Source organism: Equus caballus, chromosome 7, assembly GCF_041296265.1.
Source record: "Equus caballus isolate H_3958 breed thoroughbred chromosome 7, TB-T2T, whole genome shotgun sequence".
NCBI lineage: Eukaryota > Metazoa > Chordata > Mammalia > Perissodactyla > Equidae > Equus > Equus caballus.
In genome coordinates, this window is record NC_091690.1 from 83,809,867 (window position 1) to 83,830,802 (window position 20,936).

At 51.2% G+C, this 20,936-nt stretch overlaps 1 protein-coding gene across 2 annotated transcripts in view; it reads left to right on the forward strand.

Moving 5' to 3' along the window:
- Positions 1 to 20,531, forward strand: part of PARVA (parvin alpha) — a 146,595-nt gene extending 126,064 nt beyond the window's left edge. For both annotated transcript variants that reach the window (XM_023646063.2, XM_070274791.1), the window contains exons 7-13: positions 582 to 640; positions 3,286 to 3,305; positions 4,661 to 4,722; positions 5,445 to 5,513; positions 8,578 to 8,679; positions 9,439 to 9,511; positions 18,481 to 20,531. In XM_023646063.2, the coding sequence (XP_023501831.1) occupies positions 582 to 640; positions 3,286 to 3,305; positions 4,661 to 4,722; positions 5,445 to 5,513; positions 8,578 to 8,679; positions 9,439 to 9,511; positions 18,481 to 18,557 (462 nt within the window). In that variant the 3' untranslated portion in view covers positions 18,558 to 20,531. The remainder of the gene's footprint in view (positions 1 to 581; positions 641 to 3,285; positions 3,306 to 4,660; positions 4,723 to 5,444; positions 5,514 to 8,577; positions 8,680 to 9,438; positions 9,512 to 18,480) is intronic.
- The last annotated feature ends 405 nt before the right edge of the window (positions 20,532 to 20,936 follow it).

The window sequence follows — 20,936 nt, forward strand, 5'->3', positions numbered from 1 at the left end:
GGTGGATGGGTGGATGGGTAGATGAATGGCCCAGGCTCCAAATTGTTTGCCCTTTTCTCAGAGAGTAAGCTAGTTACCTGAGGACAGTACTACTTATTTAAAAGCTCCTTTATTCATTAAAAAACACAACAGCTCTCCCTGTATTTGAATTCTCCAAGTTGGCCTCAGTTCCTCCACCCCAGACCCCCAGCTAAATGTGTTTCTCAGCTTGTCTCTGTGGCCCCAGCTGGAGGGCAGACACACCCTGGCCTTCATTTCCATTTGGTTTACTGTGGATTACTCCAGGAGGCAAACAGTTTGCTTCCAGCAGAATGTCTTCCAATAAAGAAAGAAAAGATTCACCATCCAAGAAACAGCCTACTTGTTTGGACTAAACACTAATTGCACTTAAGGACAAATGGTACAGTCCGGTCCCGGGAAATGAGGGGCCTCGTTTCCCTTCTAGCAGTATCTTGTCTCTGGATTCGTGTCTTAAACATCAGTTACTTTCTCAATAACAGGAATGCGAATACATTTTTTCTATTTTTTTAAAGCATATTTTTCTCTCCTCCTCCCAACCCTTCTCCCTACCCCCATTTCAGAAACGAGAAGGAATCCTCCAGTCTCGGCAAATCCAAGAGGAAATAACTGGTAACACAGAGTATGTCAACACCATTGTTGCCAGCGATTCTGTAATGGAACACAGATGTTTCTCCAAAATTCATCCATTTGCTGATATTTAGTTTTCATTTATTGGGATTGCAAGAGGGATTAGACTTCAGCCAATGATTATGGTTTAGCCTTTTCCATGCATTCAAAACATGCCTCTTGATGCTTAAGGTACCAACTTGGGTGGGGAAGTGGGGAGAGGGAATTAGCAGTGATTGAAAAATTCTAATTTTGTGGCAGTCCAGGAAAAAGTGTGCCCAAAAAAGCCAACCAGCATGAAATCGTCATGCCATAAACATGGGGTTGAATTTAAATTGTTAACCTTCAAAAGGACGTTTTTCTTCCTTTTCTGAATCTGATTTATTTGGTCGTGTGCCACGACCCAGAAAGCCCCTGTCTACCTTGGAGTGGTGGAGTAGTGTTTTGTGTTTTTCTTCATTTATGTCAAGCAGTTGGAATATCAGAACCTGTAGGGTGTTTGCCATGGGGAAGACAAGTTTTGTTCTTAAGCAGAAAGAGCAAGATGGTGTGTGTGGTTTTGAGATCACTGGCAAGAGTTCCTTTTCAGCCTCCCATGCACCCCCAACTTCTGTGTTCCCTTGAACAAGAGTGAAGCGGGAAGATCAGGGACCTATCAGCCAGCCCGACTTGAGTTCAAATGCAGTCTCTGCCACTTAGTCACCAGTGAGCCCCTTACGCTCTCTGACCTTGGTTTCTTCATCTCTGGAGCAGAGAGCATCTTCCTAACCAGAGAGATTGTGAGGATTCAAGTGGTAATGACCATCCCCCTTTCACTTGCCTTTCATGGCTTTCTTTCCTGACTTTTCCCCGTCACAGTTGACCTGCATCTTCCAAGCTTCGCCCAATCTCCAGGGAACTCATCCCCCTGCCCAGTCATGGCTGACAGGGGTCCAAGACACTGTCTGTCTGGACCACCCAGTGCATGTGACTTAAAAATGGCCCCGAGGTGGAGGGTGGGGGCAGCCCCGCAGGCCAGTGGTTAAGTTCATGGGTTCTGCTTCGGCAGCCTGGGGTTTGCCGGTTCAGATCCTGGGTGCAGACCTACACACTGCTCATCAAGCCATGCTGTGGTGGCCTCCCACATAGAAGAACTAGAGTGACCTACAACCATGTACTGGGGCTTTGGGGAGAAGAGGGAAAAAAAAGGAAGATTGGCAATATATGTTAGCTTAGGGCTAATCTTCCTCACCAAAAAAAAACTGGCCCAGGGGGGTGGGCATTTCAGGCCCAGGACAGGAGTGTGGAGTGGACTTTCCCAAGATGCCCCATTGGTGGCCTGTGGAGACCCCATTAGGCAGCCTCTCTGAACTCCAGGTGCCAGTCTTGGCAATTGATCTACAAGGCACACTGACCTTTGGCCTGGGATGTACCAGGGGCTGCCTGGGTCAGGCCTGCTGGGAGAGGAGCAGAGTTCCTCACCGTCCTGCCCTGCACCTCCCCTACCCTTTGCTGGGCTTGTCCGCGCTGCTGCCAAATCAGGGCAAGGGAAGTTTCGGTTTGTGGAACAAACTCTCAGCTGTATGTTGTGCCTTCTATGGTCTTTCTCTGCCATCTTGCCACATAGACATAAACATGGATGCAAACTCTTATAATGACAACATAGGGCGGTTTATGAAACCCTTTTATATCTACTGAGGTTCATAATAAACCCACGAAACAATGATTACACCTCCTAAAACCCCACAGCCCAAACACAGGTGGGGAAGGAGACCATTGTTGGTCTATCCAACCTTAATTCCAAGTTCATTATTCTTTCTAGTACACTCCCCACAAGTCATCATTTAGTGGGTAATAGATATACAGTTGGAATAAACCAATACAATAAGAACAAAAAACATGTTGAAAAAATTCACTGAGCATTTACTAAATATTAGGAATTATGCTAAAATCTGTCTACATATTAAATCATTTAATGCTCACAACACCCTATTGAGGTGTTTGCCATTATTATCCTCGCTTTAGAGATCAGAGACCTGGAGCCCAGAGGGTCGGTAGCTTGCCCGCAGTCACACAGCAAGCAAACGGCTCTGTGGGGTTTAAGCCCCAGTGCTCTGTCTCTGATGCTGGTTCTCTTAATGCTTTGCTGCCTCCTTGCTCTGAGTGGGGTCCAGCTCCTGCCCTCTTTGAGAAAACCTGTCCTGGCTCAGCGGCAGTGCAGCTTGGTGGGTATTCCAGGACGGGCAGGAGAGATACAACCCTGACCTCCCCAAGCAGATGCCCACAGCAGCCTGGGCAGTGAAGTCCCACACTGGGGTGGTGGCCAAGCTCTGCTCCTGAAATGTGGATGGGAATCTTGAACCCCTGAGTCTAGTATTCCTTCTCAACTGTAAGCAAGAGTGTGATTTTATTTAAGGCAGGAAACTTAAGATTTTTGTTTAAGGCATCTTTCTTTTATTCAAGAAAGATGCTTAAGTCCTTTAAGCATCATTTATACCAGGCTTTGCACAAACACCAGTATATCTGTATAGCAGAGGGAAAAAATGGGTGGTAATGTGGTAAAGACCACTAATAACTGGAGCCTGAGAGCAGAATAAAATGCCAAGGAAGCTTTTTGGGCTCTTCAACCAAGGGCAAGAAGAGGAGAGTCATGCTGTTTTCTTTCTCCCTTTCCTGCAGGGCTCTTTCTGGAAGGCATGGTAAGTTGCATAAGATTGTCCTCTGGTGCGGTGGCTGCCCCGGGGTCTAGTTAATTCTGCAGCAGCTGGAAAGAGTAGGCGCCCGGCTTGCTCCCTGCAGAGCGTCTGCACCAGCCTGCTGACGGGGCTGCTTGGCAGGGAGGATGCGCTTACTTGTGGGAAGAGGAAAGCGTACCACGACTGCACAGTCCTCTTGCAAGTAACCAGACCACTGACATTGCTGGGCTTCCCGACCAGTCCTGGGCATCTGCAGGGCAGTCTTGGTCTAAGTGTATTGTGGCAGTAAAGGAAAAAGCGTATCTACACGCTGAGGACTCTCCCGACCCTGCCCAGCCCTTCTAGAAGCTGCCTTCTCCCTCTTCCCTCATCACACCTCCTACCTCTCCCATTTCTCAGAACTTTGGGTTTGTTTATAAAGTTTGTGAATATCGGAGCTCACAATCACCTTCCTGGCTGTCTCAGATTTACCCTTGGGTGCAAGAGTCGGAAAGGCAGACCCCAGGACCACGAACCCTCCCAGCCCCAGGTTCCTCCCGCTCAGATCCCCTCCACTGCATCAGCTCTCAGTTTGCAGAACATGGGGCTGTAGCACGGAGAATGCCTGCAGGGGGCATGGCTTTGCTACTTTCCATGATCCTGTATTTACTATGGATAATATTTTGAAATATTCCAATAATGCTAATAACTCAGATCAACAGAAACTTCAGAGTGTACAGAGCACACACACATGTACATTCTTGTCTTTCATCCTCATGACACAACTGGGGGGGGGCGTTCATTTTTTGGGTGGCATTTGGTAGAAGAGGAAACCAAGGCGCAAAGGGTTGAGGTGGCCAGATCTCAGGAGGAGGCGCTCACATCCTATGCTGGGCTCCCTGGTGCCCAGTGTGTTCATCTCTGCCCTCTACCAGAATGTTGGTCTTGGACGACTTGGTTTTGAAAATTAAAGGGTGAAGTGATTCGATATTTGGATAACATTCTACCTCCAAAAAGCTTCACAAACACTTTAGAATTATGACTAAATCAGGATGTAATGGAATACAAATAGCGCAGAGATGACCAATCCGAAGTCAACCTGCCATCAGGGCCCCCAAACCCGGCCCAAAAGAGGGTTGACGTAGAGGGTGGGTGCACGCGCGTGCACACACACACGCAGAGAAAAAGGCCCCAACGGTAAGACTCAGCCCCAAATGTCTGCCCAAAAGCCAGCTTCCCGAGTTCCCAGCACAGTCTCATACTCCAAAGAAGTCCCGTCTAGAGCTGAGCACGTGGCCTTTAAAGGCTTGAGGCTGGGACCTGGGTGGGGTCCCCACCAGGAGTCAGCTCTCTGCTCCCCTTCACATTTTCCTCTTCAGAACGTGATGCCTTCGACACGTTGTTCGACCACGCGCCGGACAAGCTCAACGTGGTGAAAAAGGTGGGGAAAAGGGGCCTGGGAGGAGGGAGTTAGGGAGGGAGGGGAGCAAGATGTGGCAAAACGTTAGGGAAACCCAAACCTGCAGGTTGCAAGCTTCCTGAAACTGGTGTCATCACCAGATCTCTGCAAGCACGGGGCAGTCCCACTGGATGTCTGTTTTACGTGTCTTGTTCCCACTGGATACTTTATCCAGTCCCTTTCTTCTCGCATCAGGATGAAAGTGTCCCTTGGGGGTTCCGAGGCTACAAGCACCCTGTCTTCCCACCTGCACTGAACCCCTGGCCGTCCCTGCCTCCTCACACAGCCCTCCCTCTGTCTTCCCGGGCACAGGCACCTGCACCTAGGAAGGGCCTGGGAGGAGGCACCCAGTGGGTCATTTCTTCTCTGGCCCACCTCCTAATTGCCCCTCGGCCCCCTAACCCTGCACCTATCGTTCTGCCTCTCAGGACTCCCCGCTCCCATCACAGTCCTGACACTGGCTATTTGAACCACACAGTGTATGGGGCTGCAAATGCCAGGGCGCATCCTTTCCCGGGAACTCGGGCTCTGCAGGAAGAGCCCCACAGGCTGCTCGTCCTCTCAGCTCAGTACAGTGATCCAGGCCAGCCGAGAGCACTCTGTTCTCGCCGGTCCTTGTCCTCATGGTGGAGTTGCAGAGGCGGCTGCAGGGCCTGGCGTGGCGAGAGTCTCCATCTCAGTTCCCGGCTGTGCTTCTCTTTCAGACGCTCATCACGTTTGTGAACAAGCACCTGAATAAACTGAACCTGGAGGTCACGGAACTGGAAACCCAGGTGAGTGACAGCCCCGGGTGCAGGGTGGCGGGGCAGGGCCCTGCTGACAGCCCCATCCCCCCACTGCCCGCAGGGCTCTCCAGCTGACCCTGAACTTTTCTGGGAGGGAGGGGGGTTGCATTCTGCTGGGGGTGGGGGGGGGCAGTGAACTACATGGAATTTCTCTGAATTTTTTCCGATGTTTTATTTTGAAAAGTTGTAAGAATATTATCATGGATACCCATATACTCCTCACCCACGCACACCAATTGTTAACATTTGGCCACGTTTGGGGTTTTTTTCTCCCTCTCCACTCCTAAATACTTCAGTATACACAGTCCCCAACTTACGATGTTTTGACTTAGGATTTTTTGACTTTATGATGGTGCAAAAGCTATACATGTTCAGTAAAAACCGTACTTAGAATTTAGAATTCTGATCTTTTCCCGGGCTGGTGATATGTGGTACTATCCTTCTTGTGATGCTGGGCAGCGGCAGCGAGCCGCGGCTCCTGGTCAGGCACGCGACCACAGGGGTAAACGACCCATATCCTTTCAACCATTCCATACCTGCACAACCATTCTGTATTCACCTTCAGCACAGTGCTCAATGAATTACACGACATATTCAACACTTTATTATAAAATAGGCTTTGTGTTAGATGGTTTTGCCCAACCGTAGGCTAATGTAAGTGTTCTGAGCACATTTAAGATGGGTGAGGCCAAGCTTCGGTAGGTTAGATGTATTAAATGCATTTTCGATTTATGATTTTTCAACTTACAATGGGTTTATCAGGATGTAACCAGATCGTAAGCTGAGGAAGATCTGTATACATCTCTTAAGAACAAATACATTCTCTTACATAGTCATAATACAGTTATCACATTCAGGCAATTTTAACATCAATACGAGATGTTAATCTGTTTAGGTTGAACCATACGAAATTGCTGATATTTGACTATTTTTGACCATGTCATGTGGTTCAAGGAAACTCAGCCTCCTTCGTGATGAACTTCCGAAGTGCTTTTCTTTTGAGCTCGTGGGCATCTCCTGTTATTTTGAAAGGCACTTCCCGGGTCTGTGGCTGAGCTCTACCTGAGTGTGTCTGGACGCTGCAGAGTGAGCTTCATAGACTCTTTTGGGAGAGAGGGAACGCTCTGGAAAAGTGATGCTTCCTCGAGGGGGCTAGAAGGAGCTCTGGAACGTTCACTTCAGTGTTTACAGGCAGGGAGTGCTATGACAGGGAGTCTCTGCTGACAGGCGCATCTCACATCCGTCTGCATGCTTTACCACCAAGTCAGGAGACCAGCAGTCGGGGGTGGGAGCAAAGTCAGTGGCTCTCAGAGCTGTCAGTAACACGAGGACGCCTGACCCTAACCCAGGGTCCTCCCCTGAGCTGACAGATTGGATTCCTTTATTCTCAGCCCATTCCAGCCACACCCAGAATGGGGCCCAGTTAACCAGTTCCGTGGGAGGGCCTTGATTTTGACGCAGACGCTGGGGCCTGCTCTCCCGGTGTCCACCCTCGGTTGAGTCATGCTCAGGCCCTGCCCGCCTGAGTTGAAGGCCAATGGATGGGAGCAAGGAGGAAGCTGCTCTTAGGTCAAGACCTCGCCCAAGGTCATCCTCCCATAACCAAGGCTGAGCCGCAGGCCCACCAGCCTGTCACCCAGCAGAGCTCCGACTCTAGACTCTGGGACCAGCCCACATTCCGGGCAGTTCAGTCTAGTTTTTGCTGTTTCCTAAGATGATTCCAAAAACTTTGGCCTCTTGCATACTCTAACAACTGCTGTTTATGCCCACAAACATTTGGTGGTCCCGCCTCCTTTGAAAGATTCTAGAATATCAGATGTGCATCTGACCTCTATATCTTTGCTCAGGCCATCCTCTGTACCTGGGACTCCTACTCTGTCCAAATTTCCCTCACCCCACAGGCCTCCGCTGCCTCCACAAGCCTGCCCCCATTGCCAGCGCCCACCCTCCCTCGAGGAGAAGGCCTCCCCCCTCTGCTTAGCCCAGGAGTCTGTTGTCCCTCAGACCAGGTTCCCAACTGGTCCAGCCACCACTGTCCTCCATGGAAGGGACCAGGCTCTAAGCCTCTCGCCATGGCCCTCAGCACAGTTGTGCTTTGTCAACAAGAGCCAGGAAGTTGTGTCCTGATTGCTTTGTTGTTTCTCTGGACAGTAATAGCAACAGTGAATATTCATTAAGAATTGCCTACATGCCAAGTGGTGTTCCAGGCACTTTACACACCTTAACTGGTTTAGTCCTCAGGATAACCTATTAAGTAGATACTATACTGTTATCACCCCCATTTTACAGATGAGAAAAATGAGGCCCAGAGAAGTTATGTAACTTGCTGGAGTCACAAAGCTAGTAAGTAGTGGAGCTGGAGGCCCAGCTCTGGAGCCCACATTCATGACAGCTACGCTAAGCTGCCTCCTCAGCAGTAATACCCTGCAAGGTGAGAAAGGAGAATGCCCAGGCCTGGATGACACTAGAGTCTTTCTCCGTTCATAAAGCGAAAGCCACCCGAGTAGCCTCATGCCATTGGCCATGGACATCGCCTTTCGCTCCTCCAAGAGCTAACTCCTGCTCAATCTCAGGTCTCCATTCAGGCAGTGCCTCCTCCAGAAGCCTCCCCGGTGGCCTTCAGTGGGAGTGAGTGACCTCTGTCCTTCTCACGCAGGCCACCGTGCTTCCCTCCATCAGAGCAGCCGCTGCATTTCCTCTACCTCAGTCTCCCCACCAGACTGTGAGCTCCTCGAGGGCAGGGGCCACACCTGACCCCTCCCGGTGGTCCCCGTGCCAGATCAGGGCTTGGTACGTGGTTGATGCTCAAGAAATGCTGGATCAGCTGAGATCAGGACCATGGGCTTGTGGCCTCAGTGCTGGACCAGCCAGACATGGGGCAGGCCAGCTGCAGAGCAGACCTTCCTGCCTCGGGGACTGCCTCCACGCCCTGCCAGCAGCCTGCCTGGGGATGTAGCCTGCGGCAGGTTGACATGGAAGCTGACAAGCCCCCTGGATGGGGTTGGACTGGGGCTCAGGGGCCCAGTGCCTTCAGCCGGCTCTCTCCCTCCAGTTTGCAGATGGGGTGTACCTGGTGCTGCTCATGGGGCTCCTGGAGGGCTATTTCGTGCCCCTGCACAGCTTCTTCCTGACCCCCGACAGCTTTGAACAGAAGGTAAGGAGAGGTGACGTCAAGGGAGGCGCCTAGTCCACATGCCCCGACTCATCTGCCCACACCTCTGCTAGGGCCGTCAGGGAAGAAGGCAGCAGGCATCCCATCTGCCCAGGGTCTTCACTGGTTGGATGTGGGGCCCATCCTGATGAGCAGCTGAGCTGGGAAGCAGCTACCTGCAGACCAGCGAGCATCCTGAGCCACTTTCCCTTCCCCTTGCAGCCTGGCGTGGTCCCCTAGGCATGCACTCCTGCCAGATACCACAGCCCAGCCTCACCTCTCCCCAGAGGTGACAGGGAAGGTGGCTGCAAGACTGGGCAGACCTGAGGCCCACACGCACCCTCATTCTGATACCTCTCGTGGGCTGCCACCGCCTGCCCACCAGACAAGGGGCATTTGGTCCAAAGCAGAAACCCTTCTCTGCCTCTTGAACATGTCTTCCATCTTATCCTTTCAACTATGTGACTGACGTCCCTGAGTTTAAAGTCCTGGCAGTTGACATGGGAACACAGGACAGGAAAAGGCCTTTGAACTTCTCCAGGAGCGCCTCACCAACGGCAGGTTGGGGCCCGCCAGCTAACATGCCACACGGCCTGCCTGTTTTGGTAGCCTCGTTTCTCCAAATTAGGGCCTCATTTTAGCTCAGCCTCTGCCTGTCTGACTGCAGTGCTGGCTGCTTCACTTCCCAGGGGCCGGTCCTGGGGCAACTGCGGGTCCAGGAATGCACGTCCAATGCCACATACACTGCATTTCTCTTTCCAGGTCCTGAATGTCTCCTTTGCCTTTGAGCTCATGCAAGATGGAGGGTTGGAAAAGCCAAAACCACGGCCAGAAGGTAGTTTGTTCTTCCCCGGGTTTGTGACAAGACGGCGAGACCCTCTGCCTGCACACAAGCGCTCAGGGCTCAGGGCGAGGCTCCCGTTCTATAGCAGAGGGGAGACCTCTTCTCTGAAGGCTTTGCCATTGGCAGAGGAAGGCGGGACAGGGTGCAGCTGCTCAGTCCTGGGGACCCTTTGTGATCTGCAAATCACACGGCCGTGGGAAGAAAAAGAATCTGAAATCCCACACATGGGATGGTGGGGGCAAGAGCTAAGCATACGTGGCGCAGAACAGACGTGCTGCTGCGGGAAGTGCCCTGTGCCTGAATTCCAGGTCCTTCTGTCCCTGGGCTGAGTGCTGACCTGCCAGAGAGCTGTGGCCCAGGCAGGGAGGATGCAGGGTCATCGCAGGCAGCTCTGCTCTGAGCATAAACGCCTTTCGTGTCCTTTGCCCGCTCCAGCTCTGCCCCAGGACGAGGCTGGATTTATCGGGTCTGGATTGCACACACAGGACTGGAAAAAATGCCAAAGGAACGAAACGCTCCAGCAGCCCCTCGTGCTCACGCTTGGAGCCGTGGGTGCACATGTGCATGCAGGAGGCATGTTCTCCCCCGTAGTCTTTTTGGTGGTACAGATGTTTATTTTCTGCCGCTTACTGACTGATATTCCATTTACCAGCGCTAGTTAGTCAACACTGTGTTGCAGATAATTTTCTGTTTATGTCGAATTGGGACATTGAGAATGCCACTCACAGGCCCTTGGCTTGCACTTTTCCAGTCATTTAAAGCAGGTGGACAGGTGGGGATTGTGTGCTTTCACTCCCCGTCGCTGCCTCTGCCCCAAGCCCCTCCCCCCAAACCTCCTCATAGAGGGGTCGTTCGGTGACTGTCTGGTTGCCTGAGACCCCATCGATCGTGACATGCCAGGTAGGGTGGACCGTCCCTGACCACAGGCACTTGCAACCAGCCAGGGGAGAGAAAAGGTGCACCCGTCACCAAAACAGAATGAGAGTCATGATAGCTGCGATAAAAGAGGTTGTGAGAACTGAGGAGGTGATACCACGTCTGTCTGCGGCGAGGGACGGTTTGATGGAGATGGTGACAGTTGAGCTAAACCGTAAGGATCAGGTGGGGTTTTGTGTTTGGAGATTAGGCTAGAGGAGTGGGCATCCCAGACGGGATGATGACGTGAGCAAGAGTCCCGCCTGGGGAATGGGGAGGGCCTCAGTCTGTGACACAGCAGAGCATGTGGCCAAGCCCATGACAGTCCTGGGTCCGGTCCCCAGCCCACGAGCTGTGTGGCCTTGGGCAACTTACTTACCACGTCTGAGCCTATTTTTCATGTCAGTAAAAATGGAACTCCTAGAGACATGCACATGACGAGACTAAATGTAATGCTGTCTGCTGCCCTAATAATGACTGTATGCAGTTACCTATTTGGCTAGAATATTAAGAATATTCATCAATAATGAATAATGGTTGATGAGGGTGAAGCAAGCTGGTGTTAGGTCCTGGAGGGCCTTGACGCCAAGACAGAAAGTTTAGACTTTATCCTGTAGGCAGTGGGAGTCATGGAAGGTTCTTGAGCAGGTAAGTGATGTGATCAGAGCTCTGTTCCAGAGAGGTCGTTTGGAAGGCAGTGTGAAGAACAGATGTTTAGATGTGGAGCACCGTCAGCAGCACTGGGGAACCCGGGAGGGAAAACAAGCTTGGGAGGGGACATGAGGATGTCAGCTTTGGAAACTTTGAGATTGACACCTAGGCATTGACCAAGAGGAACTGGAGTTCGGGGAAAAGATCGGGGCTGTGGTTATGTAACTGGAAGTCTTCCCCTTATTGGAAGCCAACACGCCAAGAGAGTGTGGAACAGCAGGAAGGCATTTAGAGAAAAGAAAAAGGTTAAGGACAGTATCTCGTGGGAATGCCTTTACTTATGGAGCTGGAGGAGAAAGCAGGAAAACCAGAGGAGAGAGGTGGATTGTGGAGAAATGGGTCGGCCCCTGTCTCATGACTCATTCCAGACCTCAGTAACTGTCAGTTCTGGCTTCTTCTCTTTCATGATCATGTTGGTCTAAGCACCTGGTGACTGCTAGGGGAGGACCGCGTGCAAAGCTGGCGTCCCTCTAGGGGCTCTCTCCCTGGCGAGGCCGCTCTAGCCATCCTAGTGCCATTAGGAATGGATCTGAGGGTCCTGTGGCCAGAGCGCCCTGCTGCCGGGTAGGAGAGAGAGCGGGAGAGTTCTGGCCAGCATTTCTGCTTCCATTTTCTCGAACTGCTTAGCATGAAACTTCCCAGTTACAGATTGGAAGCACTCCTGCTTCTGCTTCCGTTCTGAGGCATTTATTTCCCTCAGGACAGAGAGTTTTCCCAATATCAATTAGTCGATAGGGATATTTCGGCATATAGTTGACTTCTCTTGTGCAGTTACTGGACGCTTAATATGAAACTTCCTGACCAATGTGAATGGAAATACACATCTGTTTTATTTGTTGTTACCCTGGGCCTCATGCCCATGCTGGACGTTTTTCAGCGTATAAGGGAGAATTGAAATGGTATTTTGTGCAACTGTACTTTGTGAGAAGTATACCCCAGCCCTCCCTCTGGTTTCTATGCTTCTACCTGGAAAGTGAAATTCAGTAGTAAATGCTGCAGACTTTACAAAAGGGGCCAATGTGGGTGATTCTTTGAAGGTGTTTCAAAATCAGATTGGCTGCGGTGGAGGCATTTTTCATGGCAAAAGGTTTTTACGGTCAGGAAAATGCATTCTCGGTATGTTGTTTGACACTTAAAGCTCTGTTGTGCCTTGCAATCCCCTGGAAACTGGCTTTCCGTCTCAGATGACGTTTGCTGCCCAGGCATCATAACCTTGGAGTATCCCAACTGGGGTAAGTCAAGCGTGAGCATCAAGTTCATGGCCAATGGAGCAGTTGAAATACTGGCGTGAAGCTGGTGGCTTTTTATTTAGGACGTCGTACCTTGTCTTCAAATGCACACACCTACCCTACTAGCATCATGCAAGTAGACTCGTCATCGAGTATGGTTAGGACCCAGCATCACAGGCAGGCAGGGACTCAGAAAGGATCTAGTACCAAGCAAGAACGAAGCCTGTATGTGGGGGAGCCAGCAGGCTGATGGAATATCTAAAATTTAAGGAGTCAGAGAGCTGGGACCAGACTACTTCAAGCAATGCTGAAAATCCAGACAGGTGATGGCAGCTTAGTTCTAGGTGATCAGTACTACTTGGGGAAGGACTTGGTCAGTGGCTGGAAAGAGGAAAAATGGTTCAACTTCCGTTCCCCGTTTCCTGAGGAGATAGTGTGTAGACCAGACAGTGGCAAACGTTTAAAACTCTGATGATATCAAGTGTTAGCAAGGATGTAGAGCAACTGAAACTGATGTCGGGGCCGGCCCGGTGGTACAGTGGTTAAGTTCGCACGTTCCGCTTTGGCGGCCCGGGGTTCGCCGGTTCGGATCCCGGGTGCTGACGTGGTGCCACTTGGCAAGCCATGCAGTGGCAGGCGTCCCACATATAAAGTAGAGGAAGATGGGCACGGATGTTAGCTCAGGGCCAGTCTTCCTCAGCAAAAAGAGGAGGATTGGCAGCAGATGTTAGCTCAGAGCTAATCTTCCTCAAAAAAAAAAAGAAAAAGGAAAAGAAACTGGTGTGAATGTAAATTGATACAACCATTTTGGAAAATACTTTGTCCTTATCTAATATAGTTGAAGATTTCTAATGCCTCAGGTGGTAGGCAGAATGATGACTCCCCAAAATGTCCATGTCCTAATCCCGGGGATCGGTTAATACGTTGTTACCTTCTGGTAAAAGGGACTTTGCAGATGTGACTAAGTTGAGGATCTCACGATGGGGAGGTTATCGTGGACAGGCTGAGTCGTTCCAGTGTAATCGCAAGGGAAGGGGAAGCGGAAGACTCAGTGTCAGAGCGATGCAGCGTGAGAAAGACCCGACCGGCCATGGCTGGCCTTGCAGTTGCAAGGGGCCGTGAGCCAAAGACTGCAAGCAGTCCTTAGAAGCTGGAAAAAGTACGAAAACAGGTTCCCCCTGAGGGTCCCCAGAAGAGAACACAGCCCTGCCGGTAGCTGATTTCATCCCAGTGAGACCCATTTTGGACTTAGACGTTTAGAGCTGTAAGATAACGAGTTTGGGTTGTTTTAAGCTGCCAAATTTGTGATACTTACAGCAGCAATAGGAAACTAACACACCCCCTGACCCAGCCATTCCACCCATGGGGATGCACGTCCGTGGAGCAGGAGACTCTGCCAAGAACAGCCATGGCAGCCGGACCTGGCGTGTGCGCCCCCAGCGTCCTGCTAACTAGGCTGGAGCATGTTCCGACCGTGGATTGATACACAGCAAGAGGTGGACTGAGAGACCAGGAGGGGGACTTCCAGCTACACAGCGTAAAGAGCTCAGTGATTATTCTGCAAAAAAGCAGGCATAAAACTGGACAAAATGGTCAAAAACAACTATTTCAGGGCGCTGAAAATTTATCCAAAGTAGACAACAAATTGAGAAGCATTTATTCTTGAAAACTATGGAATTATAGTTATACCTCAATTAAACAATAAGTTATACCTCAATAAAAGTGTTAAAAAATGAGCATTCATGCAACATGGGTGACTCCTATCAACATAATTTTGAACAAATAAGAAGAAAATCACAAAAGAGTACATGTAGTATGATTCCATTTATATAAAGTATAAAAACAGGCAAAACTGAAATCTGCCGTGTGAGGGTGCAGATGTTACTGGCGGAACTGTGAGGAAGAGCAAGTCAGTCATCACGAGTCAGGACACTGTTATCTTTGCGGAGAGAGAAGGTTGTGGCCAGAGTGTAGGGGGGGGGGCTGCTAGCTTGCTGGCAGTGTTCTAGTTTTACGTGGTGCTGGTTACGTAAGGGTTCTCTTCCAAGTGCTTAGAACTGCACACATATGTGGCATGTACTTTTCTGGATGTTTACACATTAAAAAAACATTTTAAATATGGCAAAGAAAATGGCAAATTCACCAGCTAGAGTAGCAGGCCACCAATAAAATGACCCCTCTCCAAAGGATGGATTCTGTCCTGGTGGGGAATAGGGAGCACACGGGAAAGGGAGGCAGAGACTGAGGATGAGCTGGGTCCGTGGGGGTGGGGTGGAGGCCGGAACATGAGGGACACCTGGGGGCTGGGCTCACCCCCCCCAGCGTGTGGCCACCCAACTTATTCCAGCCCCCGCCACCTGGTGGCACTGAGCCACCAGGAGTCCTCCCACCTTGGTCAAGGGACTCAGGGACCCAGGGGAAGGTGGGGAGGGGGTGAGGGGGCTTCAGAGAAGGGGCCTGAGCAGCTGCCTCAGATTGGCGTGAAGGAGGCTGGAGGTGGGGGGCACATGGGCCCAGGGAGGGTCCCTCCACGTGGGGCCATGTCCCCCTGTGGAGAGCCTGGGTTTCTGCCGTGAGGAGAGGTCCCCTCCGTCCTTTGACTTCTGCATCATTTGGAGAACGTGAATTCGTTTTGGACAGTCTGCTGGCGGACAGGAAGACTCGCTAATGCCGCCGGGGGAAAGGAAAAAGCATGGAGCCCTCGCCCCTTGGCCCGAGGCTGCTTTCTCCCTGGAGGGGCCTTGAGTCTGATTTCTTACTTCCTTGGCCCCAGACAGCCCGGCTCTGCTCTGGCTGTCTCTAACCAAGAGCCGAACCATTCTGACTGGCCGTTCCCAGAGAGGGGCCCTGGGCCAGCACACCACTGCCATCAGACCAGTAGTGTGCTGCCAATCGCACAATTTATTAGGCCAGGGCCTTAGAGAGGCCCTGTGTATATAGTTTGGAGTCACAGTTCATTCCCAGGCATTCAAAGCCCCTCTCCTGCCTGAGATGGCCCACCTACTGGCCTGCCCGGAACTAGCTGGGTGGCCCGTGGCTTTCTTGATAAGAACAGACAATAAGCAGTGTCTCTGACTGCAGTCCCCGCTCTTCATCAGGCCCACCGAGTGGTGATGGCCTGTAGGAAGGAGGAACTCAGATTTCCCAAGAAGCAGGACTTAGTCTATGTGGATGGCGCCCCCTGGAGTTGTGCAGTGCACAGACTGCACTACTGTACGTAACAGCTCTGCTAACAGGCAAAGAAGGGAAAGCAGGGAGGCAATTACCATTTAGGGAGTCCTTCCTGTGTTCTGGGTGTTTTTCATAAAACCCAATTTTACCAGTGAGAAAAGTGATTCAGAGAAGTTTAGTGACTCTAACTGGGTCACACAGGTATAGTGAAGATGGGCTTCAAACCTTAGTGGGCCCTAACATTCAATAAAATGGTCCTCCCGTTGTGAACATTTTCTTTCTCTAATGGCAGAACTCACCCGTCTCTAAAAGGGGGGAACAAATCCTCCTGCCTCCATCCACATGGGGCCTTCATTGGGCCCCCAGATTCCTCCTTTGCGCCGTGCCTGCCACCTCCACTTCTCCTCTGCCCATTCTGCTGTGGACCCTGTGCCTGCCCCTGCACGTGGCCCAGCTCTCTCTCACGCCAGCAGCTGGGACCGTGTCCCCTGGGACCTCGTGCAGCCCTCACCTCTTCACCCTCTTGGGAGCATGTGGCCGTGTTGGCCCCTCTCTCTTTCTGGAATTTTCTTCCTTGGCTCCCAGGACACTGGGCAATCATTCATTCACTTATCCGTTAATATCTGTTGAGGTCTGTGCACGCCACGTACTGGGCCAGGCACTGGAGCAAAACAAGACAGGCTGCCTGTGGTGAGGTTGCTCAGCGTCCGGGGCAGAGACAGATTGCATCAAAGCACACGATTCACTCATTTAGAGCTGGAGTGAGTGCCACGAAGGAAGAGCGTGGGGGCTTAGAGACATAAGCGGGTCGCCCTTCCCCAGGCCAGGGGTCCGGAGGGCTTCCCAGAGGAGGCGGTGCTCAGAGCTGAGGTCTGCGGGAGCATCAGCTGCTTGGGGAGAGTAATCTAGATGTGGCCACAGCATGTGCAGAGGCCAAGACGACAGAGGAGCGCAGCCCATTGCGAGGTGGAGAGAGGAGCTGCTGTGACGGGTGCATAGTGAATGGGGGGGGACTGCGGCGTGAAGTGAGACTGAAAAGGTGGGTGGGGTTATGCCTTGCAAAGCTGTGATTTAGGCTTTTGGACCGTATCTCAAATGAAATGGCTGTGGCCATACAAATTGTGAGCTGCACAACTCCAAGGGCCACCGTTTATGTTGTGGTCTATGGTAATGATGCCCTGGAAATGTGGACCATGTGCCCTGGTGTTGTGCAGTGCACGTCCTGCACAACCATACCTGGAGGCTGAATGGGCTAGCCATGTGAGTAGAATGGATCGGAAAGGGCTAGAGGCTTTGAAAAGCCCAGTTAGAAGCCTGCTGCAGTGGCCCCAGTGCCATCCTACCTCCTCCTTCACACTCGCTCCCTTGGTGAGTTCACCTCTGCCCTGCTCTGCCTTTCTAGCAATTCCTTCCTGGAGTAACCTCCTGTTCTTTGACTTGGGTGGAATTTAAGAAACACTCAACACCAAGCAGTCAGGGGAGAAAGGAATCAATGCAGACGGCATAGGACTCCCTGGCAGAGGGTGATTCAGTATGAGCAGGGCTGAGCCACCAGGCAGGGCCCCAGGTAGAGGCTCAGATGTGTGCATGAACCAACATGGGAGCAGAAAGGGAGCTGAGCTCCAGGCCTCTCTGGTGGTCCTTGGGAGCCCCTGGTCTATCAGCAAGAGAGCTAGGAGCAGAGTCCTAGCCCAGCTGGGTGGAGCAGGGTAGGTCTGCAACTGGGATAAAGCCTGGGAGGGGCAGAGGAGCTCAGGGGTGGGGAGAGTCCTAAGAAGGTTCCTCAGCCCGGGACCCTCAGCTAGTAGCCCAGTCGGTGTGGATCTTTGCGGTGCCTGGAGCCTGGGGTCTGAGGGCCCCTGGGAGCCATAGCCCGGCCTGCCGGAGCCTTTGGCCTCCTGCCCTGCTTGGTCTTGAAAGACCTCTGTTCCTGTTGAGCAGGGCGCTGCTAGAGTCCTGACGTCGTCCCCAGTCCCTCCTTTTCCAGTGGCTCAGCCTGATCTCTCCCACCTCTGAGTCCCAGAGCATTTATTATTTTCTCTTACATCATTTGCCTCATCTGACCTTCTGCACAGTTAGGTTTTTTTAAAATCATTTTTACCGTGAAAAATACCTCATCTCCAGAAAGGTGCGTAAAGCGTAGATTACAGGCTGGTGAAATATTGTCCAGCAAGCCACCACGTCACCCCCACTTGGCTCAAGGACAAGAGTCACCCCAGCTCCTGAGAGTTCCCGCCAACCTGCTCTTTCTGAACAGAATCCTCAACCTCTCGCCTAAAGAGAACCACTGTCCCGACTTTCCTAGTCATCAGGCTTGTGCCTCTGGGATCTCTCCAGAGAATATAGCCCCAACTTCTAGTTTCAAACCCAGCTGCCTTGCTCTCTCCTCACTTGAAGCCGTCGGTCCCCTGGTGACGCGTTTCCTGAGTACTTTCTGCCAGGTGGGCTTCCTTGCTCTCTAGGGCCCTCGCTCCTGGATGCAGAGGCAGCTTAGTCCTAACTCAGCGCCTCTCCGCGCTGCACCCCCAGGCCCTTCCCTCCTCCACCACTCAAGGCTGGCTCTGTGGACAGGGAGACTGGGGGGACAGAGTCAGGCTGGGGCCAGCACCCCTGTCACCTGGAGATGCTGTTTCCAGGGCAAAGGCTGCATGCTCTGGGGTCTGCTTCATTTTAGGGAGAGGTGAGGACCCTCCCCCCATGCCCAGCACCTCTGCCCCTCGCTGCCCACCCCGGCCATCCTTCGACACCCACCTGCCCCTGGTCATCTCATGGGTTTGCACTTCTCTCCCAGCAGGACGTCCTGTGGGTGATGGGGATCCCACCCCAGCAGGTGCTGGGCACGTGAAGGGGGTGGTGGCCGGAAGGGGGCAGCAGATGCCAACTTTGGGCCAGCGGCCCCCCTGAAGCAAGGGGTGTTTTTTGTTTTCTCTGCAGACATCGTCAACTGCGACCTGAAATCCACACTGCGAGTGCTGTACAATCTCTTCACCAAGTACCGGAACGTGGAGTGAGGGGCAGGCGGGACTCTCCTCCCAACCGCCTCCGCCCGCTTCCTCCTGCCGCCTGCTCTGTGCTCGCCCGCAAGTCCAGCTACAGCCCGGAGATCGCGGGAACTGCGATTAGGAAGGAAACGATCAACAACTCAGTGGGCTGACCCACACCTCCCAGGCCCTGGGGACTGGCCCCACGATGGCCTGGGAAGGTTGTCCCCATCCTGGTCCAGGTCCAGGTTTCCCTCAGTGTGACTTGGAAACTAGCTTAGGCACAAGAGACCCCCCCCCCCCAAGAAGATGAAAATAAAGATAATAGTTACCACTCAGTGGGTGTAAACTATGCACCAGGCACCACATTAGGTGCGTGACGTACTCAGATTCATTAATCCTCGTGACTTCCCTTGAAGCAGGTGTTAGAATCCCCATTTACAGATGAGGAAACTGAGGCTCAGAGAGGTGAAGGGACTTGCCAGAAGCTGGCATTTGTTTTTTCTCTTTGAACAACATTTTTGTTAATAACTAGCCCATCACATCACATTCTTTGCACACTCTGGAGTTGTGTGTGTGTATGTGTATATGCATGCACGTGCACCCTCAAAGAAGACAGGAGCCCACTGAGCTCACCACCAGGCAGCTAGGTCAGGACTAAGTGATTCACACTAAAATTGGCACATCAGATTGAACCCAATTAATAGTGTGTGTGTGGCAGGAGTCATGGCCCTCAACTCCTTTGTACAAATGAAAATTACTCTTAATTCCTTCAGATTTGTAATAACCCCAGACTCTGGTTTCAGGGTGACATTTGGGAAGGATTCTGTTTAAAATTAATGGAGTGGCACATTTTGCAGCCTTTTTGCTTGATTGCATGTAATGGAAATGCCCTATATTTTCCTGCAAAATAAGTACTCAATTCATTATCGTGTGGCCAAGGGAGAGTATGCTCAGGCCCCGCAGAGAGCTGGGCGCAGGCCCGTGTGAGCATGGCTTCGGAAGTAGAGCTCTTCAACAGGGACCCTTGAACTTTAAAGAAAGGAACTCCTTTTTGCCTTCTAATTGATCATTTAGACCGTTTCTGACTAAGTCTGCCCACAGACAATTATCGGCTAATTCAGGCGAGGAAAAAATGTCAGTCATTTAGACCCAAGCCGAGCAGTTTCATTGCGTGGCTGCCCGTGGGCTTGTGGTTACTTGTGTCCCCTCTCTGTGAACCTGACTTTGAAACCCAGGCCTCTAGGGCCCCAGGCTGCCGGGTCCTGGAGGAACGGGAAAGGGGCTGAAAGTGGGGGTGAGCACGGGGACAAGACGCGTGGGGGAGATATTTGCATACTTAACGTCTAGGGGAATACAGACAAAGGGATGGGGCTTGTGGGGTTTACAATCTTCATAAATGGACCAAGGCCTTGGCACAATTAATAACTTTTACTGATATTATGTTTTCATTATAGATTTTCCTAAATATGCCAGATGGACAGCAGCCTGGGTCCCGCCTCCAGAAGTCTGTGCCTGCTTTTGTCACTAGGCCATTGCACAAAGTCCGTCTCTAGTTTAAAGAATTCATTTTGGTCTCCATCTACGCCACCCTGAATTAGGCCTCTCGTGTTGTCCAAAACATTTCCTTCCAGCTTCTAAACATTTCTTACGCTACGGTCTATCTGCAGTCACTCAGAACCCGTGAAATTTAGATATGCTACATATTTCTCTGGATATTTTGCTCTCAGAAAGAATTGTTACTCAGCAGAGTGAGCGTTTAAGACGTAGAGACAGTGTACTCTCTTGTGTCAATCTATGTGAAAGAATACAATTCTTTTTTACCTAATCAATGAAATATTCCTTTTTTTATTAGGAAACGCTAAATAGTGTAATATTTCTGTTTGCTTTCTTTTAAATTGCTGATGGCAAATCAAGATAAATCATTGCTTTGTCCCCTTGAGCAATGCTGAAGCGGGTGAAATAAGAGAGATGCGTTCATTTAAACATGCTTTGCTGTATGAATTTTGTCTCCTTTTTTGTCTTTTTTTTCCTTCTCTTCAAGCTGCAAGGGTCCATGTAACAAGGGCCCTTATGAAGAGCACCCCTTTTTATATTTTATGTATACACAGTGTGAAAACACGTCAGAACACCTAGAAAATTGTTCAGTAACAGGTCTAATTATCAGAAAATTGTGTTTGGAGACCGAGGCCTTAGCCTCAGCCAGCATCCCAGGGCCCCGGCCTGGGTTTACAACCCTGTTGTCTCGCTCAAAGGGTTTTCTTTAGATTCTAAAATCTCCTGCTTATTACATGCCCGGGTTTTCAAAGAAGGGAAAGGCATCAAAACAATAAATAAACCAAACTTAACCGTCCTCTCTTCCCAAAAAAAGAAACTGAGACAAGAATCGAGTCTCGGTAAGTTCCCTGG